General features: G+C 35.5%; 1 protein-coding gene and 1 long non-coding RNA gene across 2 annotated transcripts; one reads left to right on the forward strand and one right to left on the reverse strand.

Annotated features, from left to right (window-relative positions):
- Positions 1-284: 284 nt before the first annotated feature.
- On the forward strand, positions 285-25,370 carry LOC123663690. The gene is made up of 3 exons (XR_006744691.1): positions 285-296; positions 1,050-1,058; positions 24,957-25,370. It is a non-coding gene; the product is annotated as an uncharacterized LOC123663690 (long non-coding RNA).
- Positions 19,287-21,959, reverse strand: LOC123663681 (replication factor C subunit 4). Its single transcript, XM_045598351.1, has 6 exons — positions 21,785-21,959; positions 21,434-21,709; positions 21,128-21,346; positions 20,783-20,942; positions 19,773-19,855; positions 19,287-19,589 (listed from the first exon to the last, which is right to left on the reverse strand). The coding sequence occupies exons 1-6, from the start codon at positions 21,889-21,891 to the stop codon at positions 19,382-19,384; spliced, it is 1,053 nt and encodes a 350-aa protein (XP_045454307.1). The 5' UTR covers positions 21,892-21,959; the 3' UTR covers positions 19,287-19,381.
- Positions 25,371-26,321: the final 951 nt, after the last annotated feature.

A 26,321-nucleotide genomic window follows, 5' to 3' on the forward strand; every position in this document is an offset into this window, starting at 1 on the left:
TGTCACAATGTTAGGTAAGGTAAGGTATTCATTCGTCTTAAAACATTTCCTGTAAATACAAAAAAAGAAAAAAATTACCTGTTAATATATATAACTAATATATTTATAAAAATCACGAATAAATTAGAGTTAGATAGTTAAGGTCAGTGAAGGCATGATGAAAAATGAAAAGGGCGTTTATATCAGTCAGTATCAAATAGCCTTGATGCTGTTTACAAAACACTTGTCTTTGAATAAAAACTACTTATAGGGACTTAGGGATAGGGGATAGGGACTTACCTCAAAGTAATTATTAAGTTGAGTTAAATATACTACCTACCCGTAATATGAATTTGATTGATGATTGGAAAAGTAATAAGTATAAGTAATAAGTAGTAAATATTTATTAGTTTTTACGATTTACGTAAAATTGCCGGTGTAGGCTGGATGATGATTGAGGAAAACAGGGATGTCTTGCGCGAACTTGGGGAGGGCTATGTCCAGCACTTGACTGCAATAGGATGAACTGATTGACTTACTGACCGACTGAAATATGTGTTTAGTTTACAATCTGTCTACAGCAACAGGTCTAAAAAAATACTAACAATTAATGAATTCCTATAATTGTATAAATATTATTACAACATGAATTGAAACTGCTAAAGCTATCTTAAGTACTTGCGGAACATGCGGAAAAATCATTCGTAGTTACAAATAACATGTTATTCCATTGCCTGCATTCTCTTGCACAATTATACAGTCTTAACCTCTGCATATTGTGCTGCCCACTGTTTTATAATAAATAATTAGACAAGTTAAGAAATAGTTGGCAAATATATGTGTACTAAGAATGACATAGCGTTCCTTAAGAATAACTGAAACTATTGGATATGTGAAGTACAAACCTGAGCGAATCACAAAGTGAATCTATGTTAAAATTGATAGATGCGTACTTAGTATAAGAACAAGGTTTATAATTAAAGGGTCTAGTGCTGTGGATACTTATTGTATTCAATATATATACAGTACATATATTCGGTAAAACTATTTTTTTATGTATTTACTCCTAGTTTAATTTAGTTTTTAGAAATACAGTCTACATAAAATAAAGACAGAAAAAGATTTTCTCTTCTTATTTAACAACTTATAAGTATGAAATACAATACAAGTAGTCAACAAATGAATACAAGTGCATACTTGAAATGAACATTATTAATCTGTGTCTGATCTGTATCACACTCGTGATGCATGCACTCAAAACGTATAGGTACTTATTCGTTGGGTCGCTAGCACCCCTGGCAAGATATTGATATCGCACCCTTAAGGTTAAATAAATTAAGAAATAGATAGTAATAATAATATATTAATATACAATATTATTATAATACTACATATGCTTTAACTATCTAGATACGAGCAAAGGCATACTTGCGAGACCCTTTTAGTACCATTCTTATTTCAAAGGCTTAAAATTTTTAATTACGTGCAAATCTATCTTTCCGCACTGAAAGTCAGTACTTTATATCCATTTCCAAGTAACAAACGAGGTTCTACAGATCAATTTACATTATGACATGTATGATAAAAGTTTCTTCTATTTGTTGAGGGTAGACTGAAAAAACACATAGCATCATGCAGTTTTTGTATCAATGACAACTAATCTAATCATTTCGGCCAACGTATTTTTCTTAAATTTGGAAAAATAGGACGAACGAACTAGTTGTATAAATTATCTTCAAAATCTCGAGTTGTTGCTAATTTTTATCAGATATCGATTTTAGAGTTGTATGCAGCTTAGAGACTGGTGAAAGCAAACTATAATTGTATAAAACAAAATAGTCAATCACATTAAACTTTTATTTGAACTTAAAAAAAAATATTTGTCCAGACTCCAAAAGCTCCGCTTGCCAACTCTGATACTGCGTAGCATGCACATACCCAATGATTACACTAATAAACGTTATTGTGCACGCCACAAAATCACGGTCAATAGCTGTCCACGTTTTACAATGTAGACGCCTTTCTTAAATCTGTGGTAGACGCACTTTTATATATCAGATTATACTGGTATTACTTATATACAAGCAAATAAGAGTAATTCGGTTTTACTGTGACTAAAGTTTTATTTAATTTTAGTTTTTTTTTTTTTTTATAAATATTTACACAATACACACACGGTCGTCTGTTCCTAAAGTAAGCAACTTAATGCTTGTGTTATAGGTAACAGCCGACTGGTATGTAGCTACATTTTTTTTTTTCGATAAACATACTTATAAATAATACATATATAAATATATAAATAAATATTAATATTACACCCAGACTCGGGGTAGGAATCGAACCCACAACCCTCGGAGCAGAAAGCAGGGTCACTACAAACTGCGCCAACGGGCTAGTTTAAACTAATACAAAATAATTTCTAGAAGGAAATGCAATCGAAACTGTATATAAATCTGTCGGGGAAAAAGTCTTCATATTTCCTAATAAAAAGTTGGTATAAAAACTTTTTGGTGGTATTGTTTGTAATTGTTTAATACCATGAAATTTTAAAAATGAAATTCATAAGTAAGAAACAGTTTTCCGCCACAATACGGTACATTAACAGGGAAAATGTGACTCAGTGCGAAAAAAATTGGTGAGGTTTATGGACCTAATGCAGTGTCAGTAAGAGTAGAACTAAATTGGATTAAAAGCGTTTTCAGTCAGGAGTCTGTTACGACATTTGCAAATTACGATATATTATAATAAATGTAAATTTAATATATAAAATTCTCGTGTCATGGTGTTAAACATTGAACTCCTCCGAAACGGCTCGACCGATTTTAATAAAATTTTGTGGGCATATCGGGTAGGTCTGAGAATCGGCCAACATCTATTTTTCATACCCCTAAATTATAAGGGGGGGGGGGATTAAGCGGGTTAATAACATATATGGCAAAGAAACGTTTGCGGGGTCAGCTAGTACATTTTGTAAAATCTTATCTTGAATTTCTATATGAAATATGAAGAAACTTTTTCCCCAACCTAATATAAGCTACCGGTTTTAGCTTTATAAATATTTTTACGAGTTTTTTGTATTAGTATAAAACATTGTATCATCATTTGCATCTTACGAACGCTTATTACGTGATTTAAAAATAACATTTTTAGACACAGCTTTAAGGTAAAAATACGTATAGGAATATATGTACCTATGTTCGAAATAAGTATCTAGTGTCTGTTATGAATTATAACAAACTTGTCATAAAATAAAACCACGAGAACATTTTCAACAACAATTTCTTCACACGAAAAGAGAATTTTCGTTAATAATTTTTGAAATATAGAAACGACATTACAAATTAAGACACGAAAATAAACCGCATTCAATGAATTAACATCTTGGTGCGGTAATATGTATGAGACACAACTATAATATGTTTTGTTTTGTTAGAGGTGTAAACTTCGCAATAATACCGCACACAATGTGTATCTCGAAATGGAATCGATCACGATGAGCAATTTGCATCTCAATAAATGTACATCTTGAAGTTCATTCAGAGTTATGCGTAATGAAAAACAAGAGGCAATCAACCTCGTGCCATCCGCAGTAAATAGCGATACACAAAAGAATTACCTAATATAATTGCAAGTACCTACTGATTGAATACCGCCTTACGCCACATTCGAATAAATCACTGTATAAATAAGTATAATATAATTTTAATAATCATAGAGCTTTATTGACCTACCAGGCGCATGATATTAAGATAGCAGAAGCTAAAAATAAACTTATTTTCAAAAGGCAGAGTTAATAAATATCTTGTAATAAAGATCTTTAGGTATTTTTCCTTTCTACACAGCACATTTAAGTTGCTCAACGCTTGGATGTAATAGTGTTGGGAATCTTTGTTTACTGTCTGTGAATTTCGCACATAAATCTTTTTCACGGACCAATGATCTAGCTGACAGTTTACACCACAGCTCAGAGGACCGTTATACAACTAATTGGTGACAATCAAGCTACTGCTTTGTGACTGCGAATTATTTCGTTCATTATAGCTTTATCTATACATGTAATAAAACAGTAGCGAGGATCATTTTGTACAATGTTTAAATGTATTTTGTATGTGATATGTTGAATTTATTACATTTTGTAACAATGCTATTGTAGTCAGAATTTTTTTTCTTAACCAAAAAGTGTGGTAGTTTTAGTAAGTCTCGGCTTAATTACTTAATATTCCTAGATCTAATTTAGGCTATACAACATCACTCCACGAACCTCATAGCGGAGTTATTCGTTATTTACTCAAACCAATTCAAAATTTTAATTTAAGAAAATATCGAAAGAAACTTAATAATTTTAGAGAAATTCAATGAAATGACAGCAATGACTGAATCTAATATAAAGGTAGTGTAATATTTAACAATATTTGAAATTGAAAATATATTTTCGGAAAAACTTATTATCCTTCTAGAGGAAGATATATTAAAAACTATTTCTACACGTTTTAATATTAATGCTTTGTTACGCAATATGCGATATTTAACTCGAGGAACGAATGCCTTAACAATTAGTACTGGAAAATTCCCACAACGTGAACTCGTAGTTCACACAGAAGTAAACGGTTTACGATTTGCAGTTCAAGAAAGCTAGCGGTTTCTGACCTGTGCGAGTGTTATGTCAAACAAAAGAAAGTTACGTTAGGTCGGGCGGTTCCCTCAACCCTAACGTTCGCACGGCCCACGGAAGTAGTATGTAGCATGTAGCATGTTTATAAAGCAAAAAATAAATTCACAATACCATAACGTACCTATGTTTGGATGAATGATGGACTGCTATAGGAGGCGACCTTTTGTTGTAGTTAACACAATTACTTAATCACTAGGTATATACAATGTTTCCTCTCGGGATTTGTAAATTATAAACTTGTACTACCTACCTGTTGCTGTACTGTTAAAAAATGTTATCTTCAGAGAGCGATTAAAGCACGGTGACAAAGTTACACGTTATTAATTGCTTATCCAAATTTTATACGGTAGAAAACATAATTAACACATAAAAAAATTACAAATACTTTGTATTTGAAATTTTTTGTATTAGGATTTTGTTACTTCTTTAATGTCACCGCCGCGCCGCTATTCAACAATTTTCCACATAAATCGCTTCCTGCTGTATTGAATTACTTGACATCAAATCCATGCATGCACCTTTATAATTTATATTTAACTAACTGTGCCCGCGACTTCGTCCGCGTACAATTTAACAAAATAGTTACTATTAAGTCGCAAAACTAAAATAAAAGAAGCCAAGGTCCTCCTTATTACATCAGCTAACTGCCAGTGAAGGTCCCGTCAAAATCGGTCCAGCCATTTCAGAGATTAGCCAGAACAAACCGACAGACAGACAGACAAAAATTGTAAAAAATGTTATTTTGTTATATGTGCCGTGTATACATCCATATACATTTAGTAAAAAGTCGTTATTTTAATATTACAAACAGACAACTCCAATTTTATTTATTTGTACAGATAATTTTTAATTTGATAAAAACAACAAATGTAATAACATTCATTATACAAAATAATAATTTTATTTACAAAGGAAACAATGATATAAAAATAGAACATTGGCTTACATTAGATTAATATTATATATTAAGGCTGCTTCACCGATTAACGTTAACACTGTTTGATAGATGACACTATCCAACGGATAAGACTATATGAATTCCACTATATGTACAGCATATTTCTATTTTCAATTGTGAATCATCTAAAAGTTGTTGTTTGTTATTAGAGGCGAGACAGGTCCTAATAGTTTGTTCTACCTTCTGCTGTTACAGTCTATTCGTAAGTTATGTACACGGTGAAACAGTCCTAAGCCACATTTAAATTATTTACATTGGTCACAATAAAACCAGTTACCACGTAAAAGTCCCAATTGTCCCAGTTGTCATACTCTATAATATGAGGTTAAAAGTTCTTTAAGTAGCCTCAGTTGTTACAGTTCAATCAGTACTTCCAAATCTTAATAATAATAATAAATAAGTTTATTGCACACAGTAACATAACAATGACATAAGAATAAAGCTTAAAGGGAAAAAATTAATAATTACTAGGCATGCAACGCAAATCATCACCCAATTTCAAAAAAAATCTCTGTTCGAGATTTAAGACATGCCCACGCGAGAGGTGATCAAAGCAATTTCAATTTTTTAAAAATTCTTTTATTTTCATGTTGATTTGCATTTTCAGAATTACACCTATATATAATGCGATATTAAAGGGATACAGCAGAGAATAACAGTGTATGCATAATATTAAAAGCAGTTCTTTACAGGAGATTTTTAAAAATCTAAAGATTTTCAAATGGTCGTTTACAATAAAATATGTAGAAATAATACAATAAAAAGACAATTATTATCAATAAAATTTATTATTATAGCGAAAATAGTAAGAGACATTGTAAGGACATAAAAAGAAGGATAAAATTAATTCTGAAGTTTTAGACTTCCTAAAGCCAATGTTTATTCTTTAAGATATTATAATAGTTTATAAAAACACTCCGCAATTTTTATTTGGGCAAAATAACTGAAAAATGTGTAGAACAAAAGATTAATTTAGTAAAACCTAGCTTATCTTTAATTCAGCACAAGAATACATATATTATAACCCTATATTACATTCATGTATTTATGTATAGAGGAAGATTAAAGTGCGTGGGTACTGGGTAGTGCTAGTTTTTATAAAGTAACCGTTGATTTTCTTGCAGTCTCTTTTATAAATTAACTGTAATCGATCGACTATATCTTTCTCTCATGTTTACTTTAAATTATTATAAAATTACGACTTGAAAGTTGTTTAAAATAGCTTATGAAAACAGTAGGGAAGTACTTAAAATACTACTTAGATATTACGTTACTACGGGTATTTTTTTAGTAAATTTTTTTAGGCGATAGAAATATTCTGTAAGAATTGGAATAATCTACAATCTGTGCTCAGCAACTCAAAAAGTAGTTTAAAGAGTAGAAAAAAAAAAAACGCTTTTAACAGAGTAAGAGATGGAGTTGCTTCCGTCTAGGAGTCAATGTTTTGTTTATTTTATTTTCGAGGAAATGAATAAAATACTTTTAATTTAAAATTAGTAATCACGATTTTTATTAATTTCCTAAACTTCTAAAAATTTACTATAAAACATATCTAAATAAAATTTATAGATATGCCATATTTAATAAGCGACTTCAATAAAGATTTTTTTTTAAATTCTATAGATTAAACATTTGACAAAATTACATAACTGAAAGGATGGCATAATATGACACTCAAAGAATTAAATATCGTTTATCATATAAAAACTTACGATACGTGTAACGTACGTGCGCGTGTCAAATGTAAAATATCAAAATGTAAATTTTTTAATCGACTTCAAAAAATTAGGAAGTTCTCAATTCGACTGAATTTTCTTTTTTATGTGTAGTACCCATAACTTTTTACTTGGTATGCCGATTTTGATGTTTAGTTTTTTAATCGTAAGCTGGTTATTGTCGTTAAGACCCATTTCAATTTTATTGATATCCGTAAAGTACTTTTTAAGTTATCCTTAATAACACCTATTTAATTAATTATTTTCACAACTACCTTCATTGTTTTACTTGTCTATATAAATTAAGGTCGGTTTTTAAGTATAGAAGAGAATGAGATAGAATATATTACACAGTATTTTATATTATCGGTGTTTTCGTAGGGTACTTTGCAAGTTTTGCTTTTGCTGTGTGAATTGAACACACATTTTTTTTTTAATGACGAGAAAACTATTATTATCTTTACTGCTCATATTGAGTTTTAGGTTTCGTTGTTTTTATTTGAATGCGTCAACATTGAGATCCCTAATATTGGATATAAAATATTGTATGCTAAAGTGTACAGCTGAAAGGTAAAATGACGCAAGAGAAACTGAGGAACTTCTGTAATTAATCTATCCAAGATTAGCAAACCCCATATATATATACCTACCGTTTTGTACTTATCTCCTGTTTTTATTTTTGTAATTTTGCTCATTCTCGGTATACAACAATTTATTATTATTATATTAATAAAACGACAATTCAAAAGTGCTTTTGAAGCCTGCTTGAACTGATTTTTCAATTTGATTCAATTAAAATTTTACGAGAGGTATTATTAAAACAGACGAAAGTTAAAAATAATAATAGGCAAAAGTCTGCACATTATTAAATCAACCTATTAATATATATTATAATAAGAGATCGGTGAAAAAATATCTATAATGAAAAAAAAAACTACATTTAACTTTAGCTGTGTAATTGATTCTATCCGGCAAGCTACAGTTGATTTTTTGTCTATCTACCTGACAGAAATCTACCTGCTCTGCTTACCCTCTACCCGCGCTTGCTTTCTAACGATTTACAAAATGGACTTGCAGAGAAAATTCTAGATGTTAGATAATTTTTTATTTCTTAAAGAAGTTATTACTAAATTTTAACTGGCGATTTACCTATATGACTTACGCCGAGTTGCACGACACAAAATTAAAATTGAATTAGAGATTAAACTAATTTAATCACAAGAATTTCATACAATTCTTGCGATTAAATTAGTTTAATCAATACTTCAATTTTAATTTCTTTTCGTGCAATTCGGCGTTACTATCTTAGAATTTAGGTCTTATTAACATTTGGAAGGTATTTTGATATATTTTTTTTATACATCTATCGTTACATATTTCGTCTTTTACGTTTTTCAATGATTATGACTGGTTATTAATGTGTGTGTGTGTGTGTGTGTGTAAAAACTACTCATTACTTTATTCTAATTTATGGTAAATCTTCTATTATGAGTTGAAACATATCTACTTACTTTATATTTTGTACTTATCACGATATTTCATAGGTAATACATATCACTAAACTCGTAACTAAATTATATGCATCAAAATTATTAATTGCACATTTATTTATATCAACAGCATGAATTTTATTACTTAAGTTGAAGTAAATTTAAATGCGTTTGATATTACCCGATCTTTTTTTTAGTATGAACTAATCATAAAATATACGATTAATAATTTTTTTTTAAAAAAAAACGTGATTTTTTAAATAGGAAATGCATTATAAGCTAATTAACAAACGTTTGGTTCATTCAATTGAGACCGCTAGTATCTATACCTATTAGTCGTTAACTAGAAATTTTACAACACTGTGAAAGTCTATAATCTTCCCCAACGTTTGACGCATAATTTAATATATTGTATAAGCTAAGAATATACATTGTAGTCGTGTTGTAAAGGGAAGGTTGTTAGCGTCAGGTTGTCGGCCCCTGCCCGTGACGTCACCTCACTGACCATTCCGGGACCCGCCACAATGGCCTTTCTTAGAAGGAGCAGATGCGCTTGCGCCGCTATTTACCGCGTCCCTCGCTGCTGTACCCTTCGTTCGCCTTAACCGCCAATATTGAGTAGATATATGACAATACCAAAAAATATTAGCTCATAGCAACATTCAAAATACTTTACCTGATCGCCGTTGATAAATGGCCTTTGTAAATATCAAGACGGCATAAAAAACGATTGTAAAAACTCACTCTTAATAAGAAGTGGTTAGTTGGCCGGAATTTTACGACTTCGCGGACTGTGCGGGTACTGGGCAGGTAGACGACGCTGATTACCCTAGCTACAGCGCGTACCTGCGCTCAACGTATCATTAGTACTGTACATGGTAATAATACCCCTCCGTAATGATCGGCGCGCAATCACGCCCCGTGTCCTTGTCGCCGCTCGAAGAACATCGCAACTTCCATGGATGAGTGTGGATCTAGTCATGATGTATAACATGCACTAAACCTCCACTCATCGAAAGAAATTGACCTTTGTGCCGGCCGCGCTGGTATCCGGGGTACGACGCACTGCACGCACTGAACGTCCGCGACGTCACGTTGCACCGAACCGAACGTTAATGAGCACGTTGCCGTGTGTAAAAAAAAAACAAGAATTAAATGTTTGCCGCGCGTTTCCAGCGACGCAGCACAACCGCGCGCTTCAACCGTTCACTATGAAATAAACGGTCGAGATTTGAAATCTCGAAAACTAGACGCTGCGCGTGCGGCGGGGTAGGAGAAGTGGTGGTCGGCGGCGACCAATAGCGTGCGAGCGCGCGCAAACCGTGACGTGGAGGGGAGAAACGCCGCGCAACACCGCGATATTATCTTTTCTTAAAGAACGTTATTTTCTTTCTTTCCTACTCGCTCTTTCGTCCGTTCAACCGATAACGGAAGTGAAATGAACGTGCGCGTAAACTATAGACGTGATGGTAGTACCACGACGCCAGCCGAGCCTCCGTTCACCTGCTCAATTTGGGTATCGAATAATCTACAATTACATAAATTTAAATTAGACCTCAACAATGGTCAGTTTTGACTTTATGAAATGAAATAACAAAATAATACAAAATAATCGTTTTAAGTAGTTAACAAAATATTTATTACCGAAAGCCGTAACAATGGCCCGTTTCTCAGAATATAAAATTAAATCATCAGACTTGACAATAATGTTTCACAGTACCTATTGATTTTTAATAATCATGCAAAATAACTCGCTTACAAACAATATTCCACTTTAAAACAAACAGTACAAAGAACAAAGTACAAAAATTACTAACAATGAGAGATATTTTATTCTTGGGAATGTGTTACATAATTCGGCACGTAAAGGTGTTACAACGTCTAAACCATTAACGTGAGAATGATGTAAAGTAAGGTAGTATAATATTTTTAAGACAATTGATATGAAAATCAAAAAAATATTACAAAATAGAAAAAAATGCGGGACTTTAGAAAGGAGTTGGTACAATAAACGCAATTGTGATACTTAAAACTCCTTTACAAGGCTATTTTGCTTAACTCTATTGACTATTTTAGATTGTCATAATATATCTAACATTGTTGCAATCCCTGACGCGCATTTTTGCTCCTTCAATAGTAGGCCAATAGTTTTTCTATAACGTTTTTTTTTTAAATGTCGGCTAGCCGGGTAGTCGATCACATGGGCCGAAACCAAATGTACATCAATGGGATGTCGAACAGCCTTTTTTTACATAATTTTATTAGTATTACTACATAACAGTTGATAATTGTCGTCAGGCAGATTGATTTAAATCACTTTGGTTAAATTAACTTACTGATCTGCATGTGTTTAACACGGCTGCTTTTTGAAGTAGTTGATAAGTGCTGGCTGATAGTTTTAGTGTATCCCTATGAAAAAAATCTCATAAAACATGGACAAATGGAAACCAAATTCTCATATAGGGTTATAAGAGTCAATGAGATCTGATAGATTCTTATAACTCGGTATGAGAATTTGGTCTGCCTTTGTCCATGTTTTATGATTGTACCTGTTGCGCTGGTGGTTGCGGGTTCGATCCCCGCACGTGGCAAACATTTGTATTGGCCATACAGGTATTTACCGTGGTCTGGGTGTTTGTGCAGTCCTTGTGGGTCTTCCCACCGTGCCTCGGAGAGCACGTTAAGCCGTCGGTCCCGGTTGTTATCATGTACACCTGATAGCGATCGTTACTCATAGTAGGGAATATATCCGCCAACCCGCATTGTAGAAGCGTGGTGGATTAAGTTCTGGTCCTTCTCCTACATGGGGAAAGAGACCTATGCCCAGTAGTGGAATATTACAGGCTGAAGCGATATATTGCATTTTCTAGAGAAGTCGAGAGGTAGTTTTTAATTACATATTTTCTAAAGTTCTCTGTTCCTTGACCTGGTCTTTTCTAGCTACCACTCCGGAAATAGATCTTCGATAAAGCTACTTGTTCGACGTCTCTTTGTCGACGTTTGAAAGGCTTAGATGTTGGCGATGTCTTCCGTGTAGACTTTTCTTGGCCTATTCTGTGATTTTAGTTTTGTCATCGATAAGTCTTACATTTGTCTGAGCAGTCCTATTTTTAAGATTAAAAGGTGAAAATACTTGATCCATTTTTGATATTAATTTGTGAGGTCTGGAAATGTCTGCTTTATAAATTATTATTATTATGTTATGGTTAGTGATATTGTGCTATATATTAAATCTACTAAACTACCACTAGGTAGAAGAAGAAGAAGAAGAAGAAATATACTTTATTGTGCATATTACAAGCCAACATAACATACATCTTTAAAAGATAAAATTTGCAAAACAATATTATGCACAAAGGCGGTCTTATTGCTAGGTAAGCGATTTCTTCCAGACAACCTTGGGGTAGAGGAGACTTCAAAATAAAAAGAGTAGGGTTATCAAAAGGCAAACAGAAAATTAAAAACAAAGTAGATTCTACAATCTAATAATACAATAATATATACATACATATATATATATACATATATACATGTACACACATATATACATACATATATAAATAGATATACATACATATATAAATAGATAGTATATATTATAAACATATAAAGAATTAAATACACAAATAAATACATACCCATTACATAATATATAATATATAAATAAATAGTATATATTATAAATATATAAACAGTTAAATACATACCTATTACATTAATTACACCGGCACACAAAAAAAATGAAGTGGAATGTGCATTTGACCGGACCTACTTACGGGTACGTATTTTGGTCCGCTGAATCCGAATTTGAGGTCAGTTTGACCTGTACACCCTCAGAATTTCGAGAAAACTTAAAAAAACCCTAAAAATGATGAAAATCGACAGTTTTAATGATATAAAAATTTTTTTAGAACTAAACTAAGAGTGATTTTTGTGTATTTCGATCCGCCGAATATGTGTCGAAACTTTATTGAGACCATGGGCCGCTTTAAATGCAAAAAAAATCGCACAAAACCCTCGAAATTTTCGAAAAAATATAGTTTTGATGAAAAATTCAGAGAATTCAGTTCTTGTTTCTTGTTTTTTTCCCACCGAGTTAACATCATGTTAACTTCGACTACAAATCGTATGTGGAACCCACGTTGAATCCAAATTAGTAATTTGGAGACCAAAACATTCTTCATAAATTTGTTTGATCTTATCAGATAACGATCTTCGATTCCTTTCCAAATTGAATTCGCCACAAATGTAACAAAATGAATCAGGATTTTTATTACACAGATGAGAATTACTTCTTGTAATAGTATACTCTCCAGTAGCCAAGTTGCCCACTTCTAAAGAGCTGCAGTCGCTTGATGACGACGCCTGCGAGCCTGCTTTCTCACTCTGACCAGACGCCGATACTGGGGTTCCGACTCCCTGCATCGTAAAGTACTTATCACTTGTACCTGCCATGACGGCACACACGCCGTTTACCCAGGGACTCTGCCAGATGGTTCTGTTGCCCACCGTCACCACGTGGAGGTGCCCTGGTTACAGGCACAAGCAATTAAGCCTTCAAAAGTCAAAAACAAAAGTGAAAAAGCAAAAAAAATACTTTTTTTGGAATTTTCGAGGGTTTTCTGCGATTTTTTTGCATTTAAAGCGGCCCATGGTCTCAATAAAGTTTCGACACATATTCAGTGGATCGAAATACACAAAAATCACTCTTAGTTAAGTTCTAAAAAAATTTTTATATCATTAAAACTGTCGATTTTCATCATTTTTAGGGTTTTTTTTAAGTTTTCTCGAAATTCTGAGGGTGTACAGGTCAAACTGACCTCAAATTCGGATTCAGCGGACCAAAATACGTACCCGTAAGTAGGTCCGGTCAAATGCACATTCCACTTCATTTTTTTTGTGTGCCGGTGTTATCAAGTAGATAATAGTTAATCATAAATATAAAATTGAATAATTATCGACAGCACATTTACGAATAACTATACGAGTAAACTTACTAAGACCAGCTTTTCACTAACAATTTAGGTAAAAATCTTTAAGTAGCTTCTTAAATGATGTAAGAGTTTTAGCCTCCCTAATACTTTTAGGCAAAGCATTCCACAGAATTATTGACTGCACTGTAAAAGAGCAATTGTAGAAAGCAGTATGATGGGTAGGTATATACAGCGTAGTTGTATCATTCGAGCGCAGTGCCTTGTCAGATTCACGCACTACAAACTTTTCTCTTAGATACTCTGGGGCCCGAGGACTTTTAAGCACATAGTAAAGCAGCGACAGCATTCTAGTATTCCGGCGAAAGCGGATTGGCAACCACTTGAGCTTTTTACGAAAATCGGATATGTGATCGTATTTTCGCAAAGAAAATACGAATCTAATAGCTAAATTTTGGAGCCTCTCAAGTTTTGTCAGTTGTTGCTCAGTAAGGTCAGGATAGCACGCATCGGCATAGTCGAGATGAGACAGGAAAAGAGATTCCGCGAGTGCAATTTTAGTAGAAGTCGGTAGCATGTATTGCAAGCGTCTTAACGAATGCCAAGTTGAAAACATTTTTCTACTCACTTCTTTTATCTGCGTTGTCCAGTTCATATTCTCGTCCATGTAAACGCCAAGATTTTTAACGCACTTACTATATGGTATGGAAGTGTTATTGATGAGCACCGGAGGTAAAGAAGCCCAGTCAATCCTCGAAATAAAAGCCCGACTACCCAATACTATAACTTGCGATTTCACTGGATTTAATTTAAGACCATAACAGCTACTCCATTCAGCTACAGCAGCAAGATCTTTATTAATTATAGTAATAGCCCCAGGCAAGTTTTCGAGGTCAGACTGAGCATAGATCTGCAAATCATCTGCATACAAATGGTAGAGAGAAGAAATGCTATTCGTGATGTTATTAATGAAAATGGCAAATAGAAGAGGTGATAAGACGCCACCTTGAGGCACACCGACAGGCAAATTAGACCAAGAGGAAAGATCTATTGTCATCTTTACTCTCTGCCGGCGCCTCTGTAGATAACTACGAAACCAGTCAATCACTGATGGAGATATGTTAAGTGAACACATGGTACTAAGAAGTACGTCATGATCTACCGAATTAAAAGCATTACTGAAGTCTAATAAAGTCAGAACAGTAAGCTTCTTGTTATCCATGCCATATCTGATGTCCTCGGCGAATTTGACAAAAGCAGTAGTCGTGCTGTGTCCTGTTCTAAACCCTGATTGAAGTGGATTTAGAAGATTATTTTTCGTCATATACAAAGTAAGTTGAAAGTGGACTATGCGTTCGAAGACTTTGGAAAGAAAAGGAAGGATAGAGATTGGTCGAAAGTCAGTAACAGTAGAAGGATTAGATTTTTTAGGTAAAGGAATAACGTAAGCATCCTTCCAAGTAATGGGAAAAATGCCAGAATCAATAGAACTATTAAAGATATGCGTGAGAACAGGGAGAATTACATCAAGGATAGGTACCAGCATCTTACGACTAACGTTATCGCAATCAACGGCATCAGACGATATGGATAATATGTTCTTCTTAACATCACATTCAGTAATTTGACTAAAAAAGAACGGAGGATGATTAGGAGCTGGTAGCTGGGAAAGATGATGTAGTGTGCAAGCCTTTGTATTGGCGTCAAAGTCTGAATCAGGTGAAGCAAAATGTCGGTTTAGTTCGTCTGTAGGAATATCTGAGTAATAATTACTTGTTTGCTTACCAACTCCAAGTGATTTAAGAAACTTCCACACTTTTGCTGGGTTGCCGTTCTCAACCGATTTATGAACATGACGTCTTTGCGCATCCCTACACATCGTATTACAGCGATTGCGTATTTTTACGTATCTCTCACGATGCTCATCAGAATTGGACTTCCTATACTTTGCCCTAGCCCTGTGCTTTTTGGCTATCAACAACTTTAACTCGTTGGTCATCCAAGGTGCAGGAAGATGCTTAATTTTAACAGGTCTTACTGGGGCATGTTTGTCATATAAATTAGCTAGTAGGCTATTAAATATTTCTATTTTTTTGTCGATATCCGTTTCGCTATAAATTATGGACCAGTTCAGTTCACGTGCGTCTAACAGTAAACTATCTGAATTCATTCTACCAAAATTCCGCTGCATCAATACTCTTGCCTTTTGTTTAGGAGGACGTAAATTATAAGATAGATATATCAAATCATGGTACGAGAAACCCTCCGCGGGACACTGTCCAAATTTGAAAACAAATTCTGGAGCAGAAACCATGATGAGATCTAAAAGTGAAGGTACACAACCGGGAAAATAGTGTGTGGGTTTAAGTGGCAACAGCTGCATATTGCACGAATCAAGGATGAAACTGAGTCTTTCAGATCTTCTATCACGCTTTACCATACATGTGTTAAAATCGCCCATAATTATATTATGACAATATGAGGGAGTATAAGTCACTATAATCTGTTCAAAAGAAGTAAAGTAGTCTACATTAAGTGATGGGCTATAGAATACACCTAATAACATTTTTGTGTGAGCCAACTCAACCTCTATCAAGATGTGCTCAGCAGCATCAATTGGCGGGGGCTGTGGTGACAAGCTTATTATAGAAAAAGGAAAGTTGGACTTCACTTAGGTAGTTATCGATCGATTATTGATCAGAAATTATAAGACGAATGAAATACCAGAATCGCATTGGTCTGAACGAATGACAATGTATATAGGTAGGTACATGAACGAGATTTTAAGAACCCGCTCTTTTAAATGGAATAACTTAGTAACAAAATTTTAAAACATAATTTTTTTTTTTTTTAATAATAATAATATCTTTATACATAAAATCTGTTTACAATATAAGTTACACTGAGTCTTCCCAATAAGTTATCGTAGATACTTGTTGTGGGAACAATTGTGGGAAAAATATGAAATATGAAAGTTGTTTTTGTCCTAATATCAAAAAAAATTAAGACCTCTTTTTACCCTCCTTCAAAAAAAGGAAGAGGTTTATATATATTTTATTATGTATGTTCGGGGATAACTCCGTCGTTTATGAACCGATTTTGATAATTCTTTTTTTTTTGTTGGAAAGGAGATATCCCTAGTTTGGTGCCATCATAAGGAAACCAGGATCTGATGATGGAATCCCAGAGAAATCGAGGGAAACTCTCGAAAATCCGCATAACTTTTTACTGGGTGTACCGATTTTGATGATTTTTAATTTAATCGAAAGCCTATGTTTATCATGTTGTCACATTTAAATTTCATCGAGATCTGATTATAACTTTTGGAGTAATCTTTGATAATGCGTATTTACTTGACAATTTTTTTGTCTATAAATACCTACGTTGTATTACTTGTCGATATAATTGAAGTCGGTTTTTCTTCGTTTATCTGCAAACACAATTATTATCATATATACCTTTTTCATCGTATATAGGAGTCTTAAAACGATTGACGGATGTCACAGAAATGAATGTTATATAGCAATTTTTTTAATTGGTTAAGTTATTAATTTTCTTTTTTTGCAAATACTGTGTCAACAAAAAGTGACCCAGCAAGGCCTACTCAGAAGTACAAATTATCCTGAATTGAAAGTGTTCCGAAATTTTAAAGTACCATTTTAGGCTAATATTCAAATTATTTATGGACCTAGCCTGTTGAATCAATAAAGGAAACAAAATAGAAATGAACACTTAACACAACAGGCATAAATAATGTCTGTATCGGCATGTATAGTGTTAATTGGTTGAAATCGCTTCAGCCTGTAATATCCCACTGCTGGGCTTTCCACATGTAGGAGAAGGATCAGAGCTTAATTCACTTTGCTGCCGGCTCCGAGGCACGGTGGAGAAAGCCACAAAAAAAAAAAAAAAAAACCTGCAACCGCCACAGGAACAGCCACAAACCAGTGCTGTGACTGTTGCGCCAACGCGTCGTCTATCGGTTGAATTATTATTATTACTAATTACTAAATAATTATCTTAGACCAAAACCCTCCAATAACAAATCAACAACAACATAAGGAAGTAAACAACATCAACCAACTTTACCCAAGCAAACCAACACTACCCAAGAAAAACATTAAAATTGAGATTCCAGCATACACAAGAATATACATTGCAACTTTAAACGTATTAACACTAAGATCAGATGAAAACGTATTAGAATTATTAATGGCACTACAAAACACCAACCGGGATGTTCTTGGCATGAGTGAAGTCGGAAGAATGGGGGAAAGTATTGTCGCACACCCAGACTTTATACTCTATCATATAGGTGAAACCCCAGGAAAACACGGTGTAGGATTTCTAGTAAAAAAATACCTAGCAAAGCACATAAATGAATTTTATGGTGTATCAGAGCGCATCGCATTATTAAATTTAAAACTACCAAATTACAAGGACCCATGGACCATTATCCAGATCTATTCACCCACAGAACAGGCAGGGATTGAAACAATTGGCCAGTTTTTCCACGATCTGAATAAAACTTTAAAGACATATGTTCACAAAAATATCATTGTGATGGGTGACTTTAATGGTCACATCGGTGAACGCCAACGGGGAGAGGATAAAATTATAGGACCCTATACATACAGCTCAAATCCTAAAAGCAAGAATGGAAAAATGCTTGTGGACTTTGCAGTGGAAAATAACCTGACCATATTAAACACCGTCTTCAAGATAAAGAAAAACATAATGTGGACCTGGCTGTCACCCAATGGCAAAACAAAATACCAAAATGACTTTATATTGACCAATAAACATAAATTTTTCACAAACATTAATGTCATTAATAATTTAAACTTTAACACCAACCACCGCATGGTCAAGGCTGAACTGATTTCATCCCAACCCAAGAACCCCAGACCAAAAATAAGTCTAAATAATATAAAACTTAACAAATATCTGTTAAGAGAAATAGCCAATTCAGTAAAATCAAAACTGAAAGATTACAAAAAAGAAACAAAAGACGCCGACATACAGGAGAAATACACCTGGTTGGAAAGTTCAACCACAACCATCACTAAAGAACATAGCAAAAAGAATGGAAACCTATATAACAGGATGTCGCAAAAAACTTAAAACCTCCTTGATCAAAGAGCAGCTCTAATAAACCCTAAAAACCCAAATAAAAATAGGAAAGAAATCGCAAGAATTAGTAAGGAAGTAAAAGAAAACATAAGGAAAGATAGGAGACAAAATCGGATGGAAATAGAAAGACATATTAGACAGACAGGAGGAATAAAAAAGGCATACAAAGAATTAACTAACAAGAAGGATTGGATTGTGTGAGGATTGGTAGACAGGAAATACCCAAGATCGAGATCGAGATATACCCATGTCTCTCCATTTCAAATTCCTGAAGATCATTTCTAGTACTGCCAGAAAGAGTGTTGGTGAAAGGGGGTCACCTTGTATTGTAATAATTAGAGAATGAAGGCTATTTTGATTGATTGATTGAAATAATTATGTTATTATATTACGTAAAATTTGAAGCCGTTTTTCTCACATAAATTTTATTTTGGTTCCATGATTATACAAAATAGCTTAACTGTTTAATTATAAAAATGAAAATAACATTTCTAATTCGACAATTAAGGATCGTTGTTTGCCATAATGATAGTGCAACCTAAGTCAGTAAGTTGCATGACTTCTGCACCCCCATCTAGTAAGCGATGAGAGCAAACGGCGATTTTTTCACTTATAGTGCATTTCTGTTTATTGGTAAGATGACCACTTTGGACCACTGTAGCGCTTAGCTGTTCTAATAATTGTGATGCTGAGTATGCGTCCATTAGGAAACTGAAAAATAAGAAGTTGTGTTACAAACTAAAATCAATATTCATTATTTCTTTTGAGATGACTAAAGATTGCTTAAAAATGTTATATGTTTTGTCTGGATACACTAAGTAGAAGTAGAATTATTACTCTATAAACTATTGTAATGAAATTGGATTTTTTTTTTTTTGTAAAATATACATTTACCTTTCAACAAATGCCTCCAACTCACTGTAGTTTTTAGTGCTAAGGAACTTATCAACCAATTCTTGAGGAACAAGACCAGTTACCTGTAATAATGTTTTTTTTTTTTTTATTATTTGTATAAAATATATAGTTTGGACAACACTATACATTCTGGGATGTATAAAGGCTTTAATTTAATTTATCATATACTATATAGATTGAGATTACCATTAAGTATTAAAAAAAAACAGTCAAATAGAAACAACAGCTTGGGCTAAAAGATAAGTCACTACTTCTAACTGATTTTTTGTACATAGCTTAGAAAGTATATATACTATAATAAATATTCCACATCTATAAGGAAGAATTGTAATCATTACATAGTATAAAACAAAGTTGCTTCCCGCTGTATGTATGCTTAGATCTTCAAAATCACGCAATGGATTTTGATGCGGTTTTTTTTAGTAAATAGAGTGATTCCAGAGGAAGTTTATATGCATAATACATGCATAATAGAGAACAGGAACATTGATAGTTTTTGCAACTGTGCAAAGCCGGGGTGTGTCGCTAGTATTTTATAAGTTAGCTTTTATGTTGTGTACACAGCATGGTACAGATATGATGAGTTATGTGATAATAGATTTAAAAATATGAGAAGTAAAAGGGGAAAAAATTGAGTTCATTTGGAAAAAATTGACAATAAAAAATTAAAATACATTTTATCAAAAGAACTTTAACACTCACTATGCTAAGTGTCTCCACTGGTGTACTAAGTGTGCACTAGACAATGTCTGTTCTGGCAAATTCTTAATGCCAAAATAGCATTTGTAATATTAGAATTTTTTTTTTAATAAATTCATAGCTTTTTACCTTAATTGTTTGAACTTGGTTTTATTATTATGTGTTTTTATTGGTCAGTTAAATATATATCATCAGGACAAAGACACATTAAATTATTCATTGCAGTATAGAATATCATATTTTTTGCAGCGTTTACTATATATGTTTTGTTTTTTTTTTCTGTATCATACCTCTATTAATCCTTCAGGGGTAATCTTGCCAATTAATCGCTGGCAACATTGTAAAGCAGTAAGTGCACGACGCAAGTCCCCCTCACACGTATCAACTGCATCTTGCAGTATATCACCATTGCCAACGTCAACGCCTTCTGCTTCACATACTTCTTGTAATCTTAAAGAATATTTATAAATATAGAAACCTCCTCAAAACTAACTAGGCTTAAAAATAAAAAATGGACTGTATTTATTTATTTGTTTCAATATTTTGATGTTAACTCTTCTATTTAATTACCTTTTATTAATTTGGAAGGAAATTTAAAGTAGAAGATGTAAAATGCACTACTATGGAAAAAATACCTTTTGATAACATTTTCTCTTGCGAGTGGTTTGAACCTAAATTTCGAACATCTACTGGTGATTGGAGGTATAATCCTGGACACATAGTTGCATATGAGACAAAATCTAGTTGTGCGTGTCTCTCTTTCCATAGTACGACGCAATGCAGCCTGTGCTGCTGATGTCATTGAGTCTGCTTCGTCTAATATCACTAATTTGTAAGGTGGACATGGTCTTCCGCTGTAAAAAAGTTATTTTTAAAGCAAAAAGGTCATACAAGAACTTGTTGTGTAACTTTATTTGTAACAATAAAAAAAAAATACTAACTCGGGTCTCTTATTGCTGGCTGTTAATTGAGAAAATGCTTTGACTTTGTCTCTTATAACTTGAATACCGCGCTCATCAGATGCGTTAAGTTCAAGGACACGATCACGAGTAATGTCCCCAAACAGCTGCCGCGCCGCCGCGAGAATTGCACTCGTTTTGCCTGTTCCTGGCGGTCCGTAAAACAATAAGTGAGGTAGGTCCCCACCCGCCAAACATTCGCGAAGAACTTGCACGACTTCTCCCTGATCGACAATATCATCGATGGTTTTCGGCCGACTAAGTAATAAAATTAGAGTTATTAAAAACTTTACAAATTACATTTTTTAGGACGTGTATTAAGTGTTAACATACTATTTTTCAACCCAGGGCGCTGGCGGTTTCTTTTTCACTGCTTTAGTGCCAGATGATGAAGGTTTATCAGCGTTTGAAATTTTACCAGTTTTGAGAAATGCCTGCATTTTGCTACTTTCTGAAAATTTTAAAACATGTATTTTTAATGAATTGTTCGAGTTAGAGAACTCAGAGGCGGTAAAATCAAACTACCAAAATTGTCAGTGTCAATGTCACTTTCCAAGGGCGCGTTCCACTAAAGGCCCACAACACCATCGACAATGACCGCTTAAATTGCCGTTCCACTAAGTTCCACTAGCATAATTTCTTATGTTAACATAGATACAAAAAAATGTGTTTCACTTTAAAATTCGTCTACAACGCTTGCGGTTTTTTTACATTAGTGGATTTTAGTGGAACGGCAATTTCATTTTCAGTCATTATCAACTGCGTTGCGAGCCTCTAGTGGAACGCACCCCTAGTAATCTGACATTGGCTGCGCTCTACTGAGCTTGATAGTGTTGTGATCAACGACCGCAAAGCCGTTTCTATCGTTCCGCCTAAGGCCTGTGGTAGTCGCGAGCGATCGCTCGACACCATAGATGACGTCACCTGTTCGCGACCACATCGCGCCCGCTTCACCCAAAAAATATAGGTGGGTGAGAAATGGCTTTCATCAAAACGTGGCGGGAACTTTAAAAAAAAGTGTCAATGTCAAATTGTGAATGTCTCACATTCGATTCTGCAACAAACGCAATGATGGAGAGTCAACACGTGCTAGTGTATCTTTCCTTTTATTTGGTGGAAATTTTTGTGTTTATTGTTGAATTTTGTATACTGTGCCGGTTTGTTTTGAATAGTAGTGCTGTTTTTATTTTATGTAATAAGTGGTAGTCCCTAATATGGAGTGGGACGCTTCACCTCCTCCTGATGGGGGAGGTGGTGGCGTTGGCAGCAATAAAAGGCACTTGTCAATGGATCCTGATCCTGAAAGTGTAAAGAAAGCCTCTCCTCCGTCTGCCTCTGTGCAAGACACGTATACTGATCCAGATTTCACAGGTAATAAAGTTGCTTATAATCAGGATGATAAAGGTCCCTTTTCTGTTCATATTTCTAAATTGGAATCTGTGCAAAAATGTGGTCCATCCATTCGCCTTCTCAATTTCGCACAGTTCCTTCATAAGAACTCCATAAATGGAATTGTTAACGGAGGCATTAAAAACCTAGGCAGAAATAGGATTTCTGTAGATTTTTTGTCGGCTGATCTAGCAAATTTATTTGTCCATAATCCTATTCTATCCGCAAATAACTACGAGGCTTCTATCCCACAATATCAAGTCACGAGGACTGGCGTGGTCCGCTCTGTCCCCATTGAATGGTCTTTATCAGATATGGTTGAGGGAATGGAATACCCTCATAACTGCGGTAAAGTCATCAAAGCTCGTCGCCTAAATAAAAAAAGAATTACCGATGGAAAACCTGAATGGATACCTACTACTACAGTTGCCCTAACCTTTCTTGGACAGAATTTACCTGAGAGAGTTTTTTGTTTTCACGCATCCCTTCCTGTTTCTTTGTACCAATTACCGATCATCCAATGCTTTGCTTGTTGCCGTTTCGGTCACACTAAGGGCCAGTGCCGTTCCACCCCCCGATGCTACAAATGTGCTCAACCTCACTCTGGCGAAACCTGCACTGTCTCAGATGAAAATGTCTCTTGTCTTTTCTGCAGAGGCAATCATAAGGCTACAGAATCTTCAAAATGTCCGGAGCATGAAAGGCAAAAGCAAATTAAACTAATTATGACCAAAGAGAGTATTGGTTACACAGAGGCTTCATCACGTGTCCCTCATCTGCCCCGGCTATCCTATGCTGCAGCTTCTCAAGCGTCGCCTAGGCTAGAGCCCTCTCCTCAAGTCACTTACCGATCCCAAAGCTCTCCTACAGATCCTTCTCCTCAAATCACTCACCAATCCCAAAGCTCTCCTACCATTCCCTCTACCTCCTAACGTAAAACGGTGTTCAGTACTCCTCGTCCTAGTACCCCTTTGCGCCCCTCTTATGATGTTTATGCTCATTCCTCCCTCACCAACTCTCCTAAATCTACCATGCCTAACGGTTGTGCTTTTCCTAATCCCCAAATGATTGAGCCGACCCCAAATTTAACTCCTAACGATAATTTAATAGAGATTTTGGTCTGCGCTCTTGTCAACATGATCTCTAAGTTTGGAGACGCTTTACCGAACAATGTCCTAAGTTTATTGCAAACTTTTATATCTACTTTAGTTAATAAAAATGCTGGGTCGCACGATCATTCAATGGAATTGTAGAAGTATTCGAAATAAAAAACATGAACTAATTTATTTAATCAATGAATATAAACCTGCAATATTTGCTCTTTCAGAATCTAGGCTTCAGCCTCGTTCTATATTGAGAGTACCTGGCTACTTGTGCTTACGTGATGACAGAGATGATGGCTACGGAGGGTCCGCTCTTCTGATTGATAGAACTGTTACCTTCTCGCAAATTCATATCCCTTACCATGGTCCTGGTTTTCAAATAATTGGTGCTAAAATATTTAATGTATTATTTTTTTCAATCTATTTACCACACCCTAGTTCAGCATTAATTTCAGAATTAAACAATATCTTATCCACATTTTCGTCTCCTCTTGTCATCTTAGGAGATTTTAATGTTTATCACACACTCTGGGGTTGCGGTAAATGTGACTCAAATTCCTCATCACTGTTGTCATTTTTTGATAATCTCAATTTATGTGTCTTAAATGATGGTACTCCGACAAGAAGAGGTGCCCCGAGTGAAAAACCTAGTGCAGTTGACCTCTCCGCGTCATCTCCGAGTTTAGTCATGTCCTTCGTGTGGATGGTCTTACCGAACTCATTCGGTAGTGATCACTTTCCCATATTAATAAATTTTGATTCCGCTCCTAATAAATCGGCTCCTCTCCCTCCTCTCTTAAAATACCGAACTCAGAAAGCTGATTGGCGTAAATTCTCATATTTTCTTGATTCTAAAATTGCTACCCTTCCTCCGGTCTCTGACAATAATTTTTTACTGTGTTATGATCTGTTTATTTTGTGTCTAACCTCTGCAGCTGATGAATCAATTCCACTTAAAAATTCTTTTCTAGATAAAATACCTTCGCCCCCATGGTGGGACTCTGAATGCACAGATAGATATTTTCTCCCCGTGTAGGGACGGGCAGTAGAATACAATTTCCTACGGCCCGGCAAGAAGGCCTGTCGTAAGAGCCGACAAAATTCTTGAGGTGGTAGGCTTCGGCCGTGGCTTAATTACCACCCTCTGGGTAAAGTCGCGCCGCCAAACGGCAATTGCCGTGTTCCGGGGCGGGTCCCAGAGCAGCCATTTGGGGAATGTGTTTGGGTAGTTGTGGCACTCTATGTGACCGATTCTGTCTGCTCATCACTGCCGCATCGGGTGCCTGGCTTCGGAGGGTAGCGGGATCCGAGGCACGGTGCCGCCGCTGGCCGACCGTAGGAAGTTGGGGGCCCAAGTAGCAGGAAAGCCACCTGTGAAAGGCTGCCCCGCCACCTGACGAAAAATCCCAGAATGCTCTACCTTGCCGGTTGGCGACCGGAAGGGAGGACCAGGTAGCCATTTTGGGGGGGCTCGGGCGTCCCCGCAGTCTCCGCGTCAGTCTCCCTACGTGCGGCGGTGTAGAGTCTGACACCTGGTAGGTAGGATGCCGCCTCGTCCAGTTCGCATTCCCCAGCACCTATTCACTCCACATGAAAGCACAAAAAAATAAAAAAAGGTATACACAGCGGCTGCACGTCCTCCCACTGAAAGTGCACCTCTCTAACATCCGAGGTCTGCACTCCAATTTCGAATCTGTCCACCACCACCTAGAAACAGAAAAACCGCAGCTGCTGTTCCTCACTGAGACGCAGATCAGATGTCCGGCTGACACGGCGTACCTCAGCTACCCCGGGTATTCTCTGGAGCACAGGTTCATACCTCGTGCCGGAGTCTGTGTGTACGTCCGTGATGACATTTGCATCAAGCGTCTTAAGCACCTTGAGACATCCAGTTACTCCATCCTATGGGTTCTGGTGGACACAGGACAGGAGAAAATCCTGTATGCCTGTGTCTACCGCTCGCACAGTGGAGACGTGGAGACAACTCAGTTATGTGACCATCTTACCCTAACGGCGGATAAGGCTCGAGAGCGTTACCCTTCGGCACAGTTAGTCATCCTGGGGGACTTCAACGCCCACCACCAGGAGTGGCTGTACCCATACCAGGTGACCGACCATGCTGGGAGAGAAGTGCGTAAACTAGCCTTGACGCTGGACCTCACCCAGCTTGTAAATTGTGCTACCAGGGTACCAGACGTAGACTCTCATACCGCCAACTGCTTAGACCTATTTTTAACAACTGATCCAGACAGGTACTCAATAACAGTTTCTGCACCACTGGGTACTTCTGACCACTGTCTGGTAAAATCAATATCCGTCTGTTCCCCACCCGAAGAATCCCCATGTGGCCCAAGACGGGTGTGGCGATATAAGGCAGC

Source organism: Melitaea cinxia, chromosome 2 (genome assembly GCF_905220565.1).
Source record: "Melitaea cinxia chromosome 2, ilMelCinx1.1, whole genome shotgun sequence".
NCBI classification, from domain to species: domain Eukaryota; kingdom Metazoa; phylum Arthropoda; class Insecta; order Lepidoptera; family Nymphalidae; genus Melitaea; species Melitaea cinxia.

What these genes read in the sequence shown, in the direction of transcription:
- LOC123663681 (XM_045598351.1), bottom strand. Translation starts at nt 21,891, where the DNA reads ATGCAGGCATTTCTCAAAACTGGTAAAATTTCAAACGCTGATAAACCT. An exon ending in GCCAGCAATAAGAGACCCGA is followed by an intron (nt 21,347 to 21,433) that starts GTTAGTATTTTT and finishes ACTTTTTTACAG; the next exon opens with CGGAAGACCATGTCCACCTT. An exon ending in AGAGAAAATGTTATCAAAAG is followed by an intron (nt 20,943 to 21,127) that starts GTATTTTTTCCA and finishes ATATTCTTTAAG; the next exon opens with ATTACAAGAAGTATGTGAAG.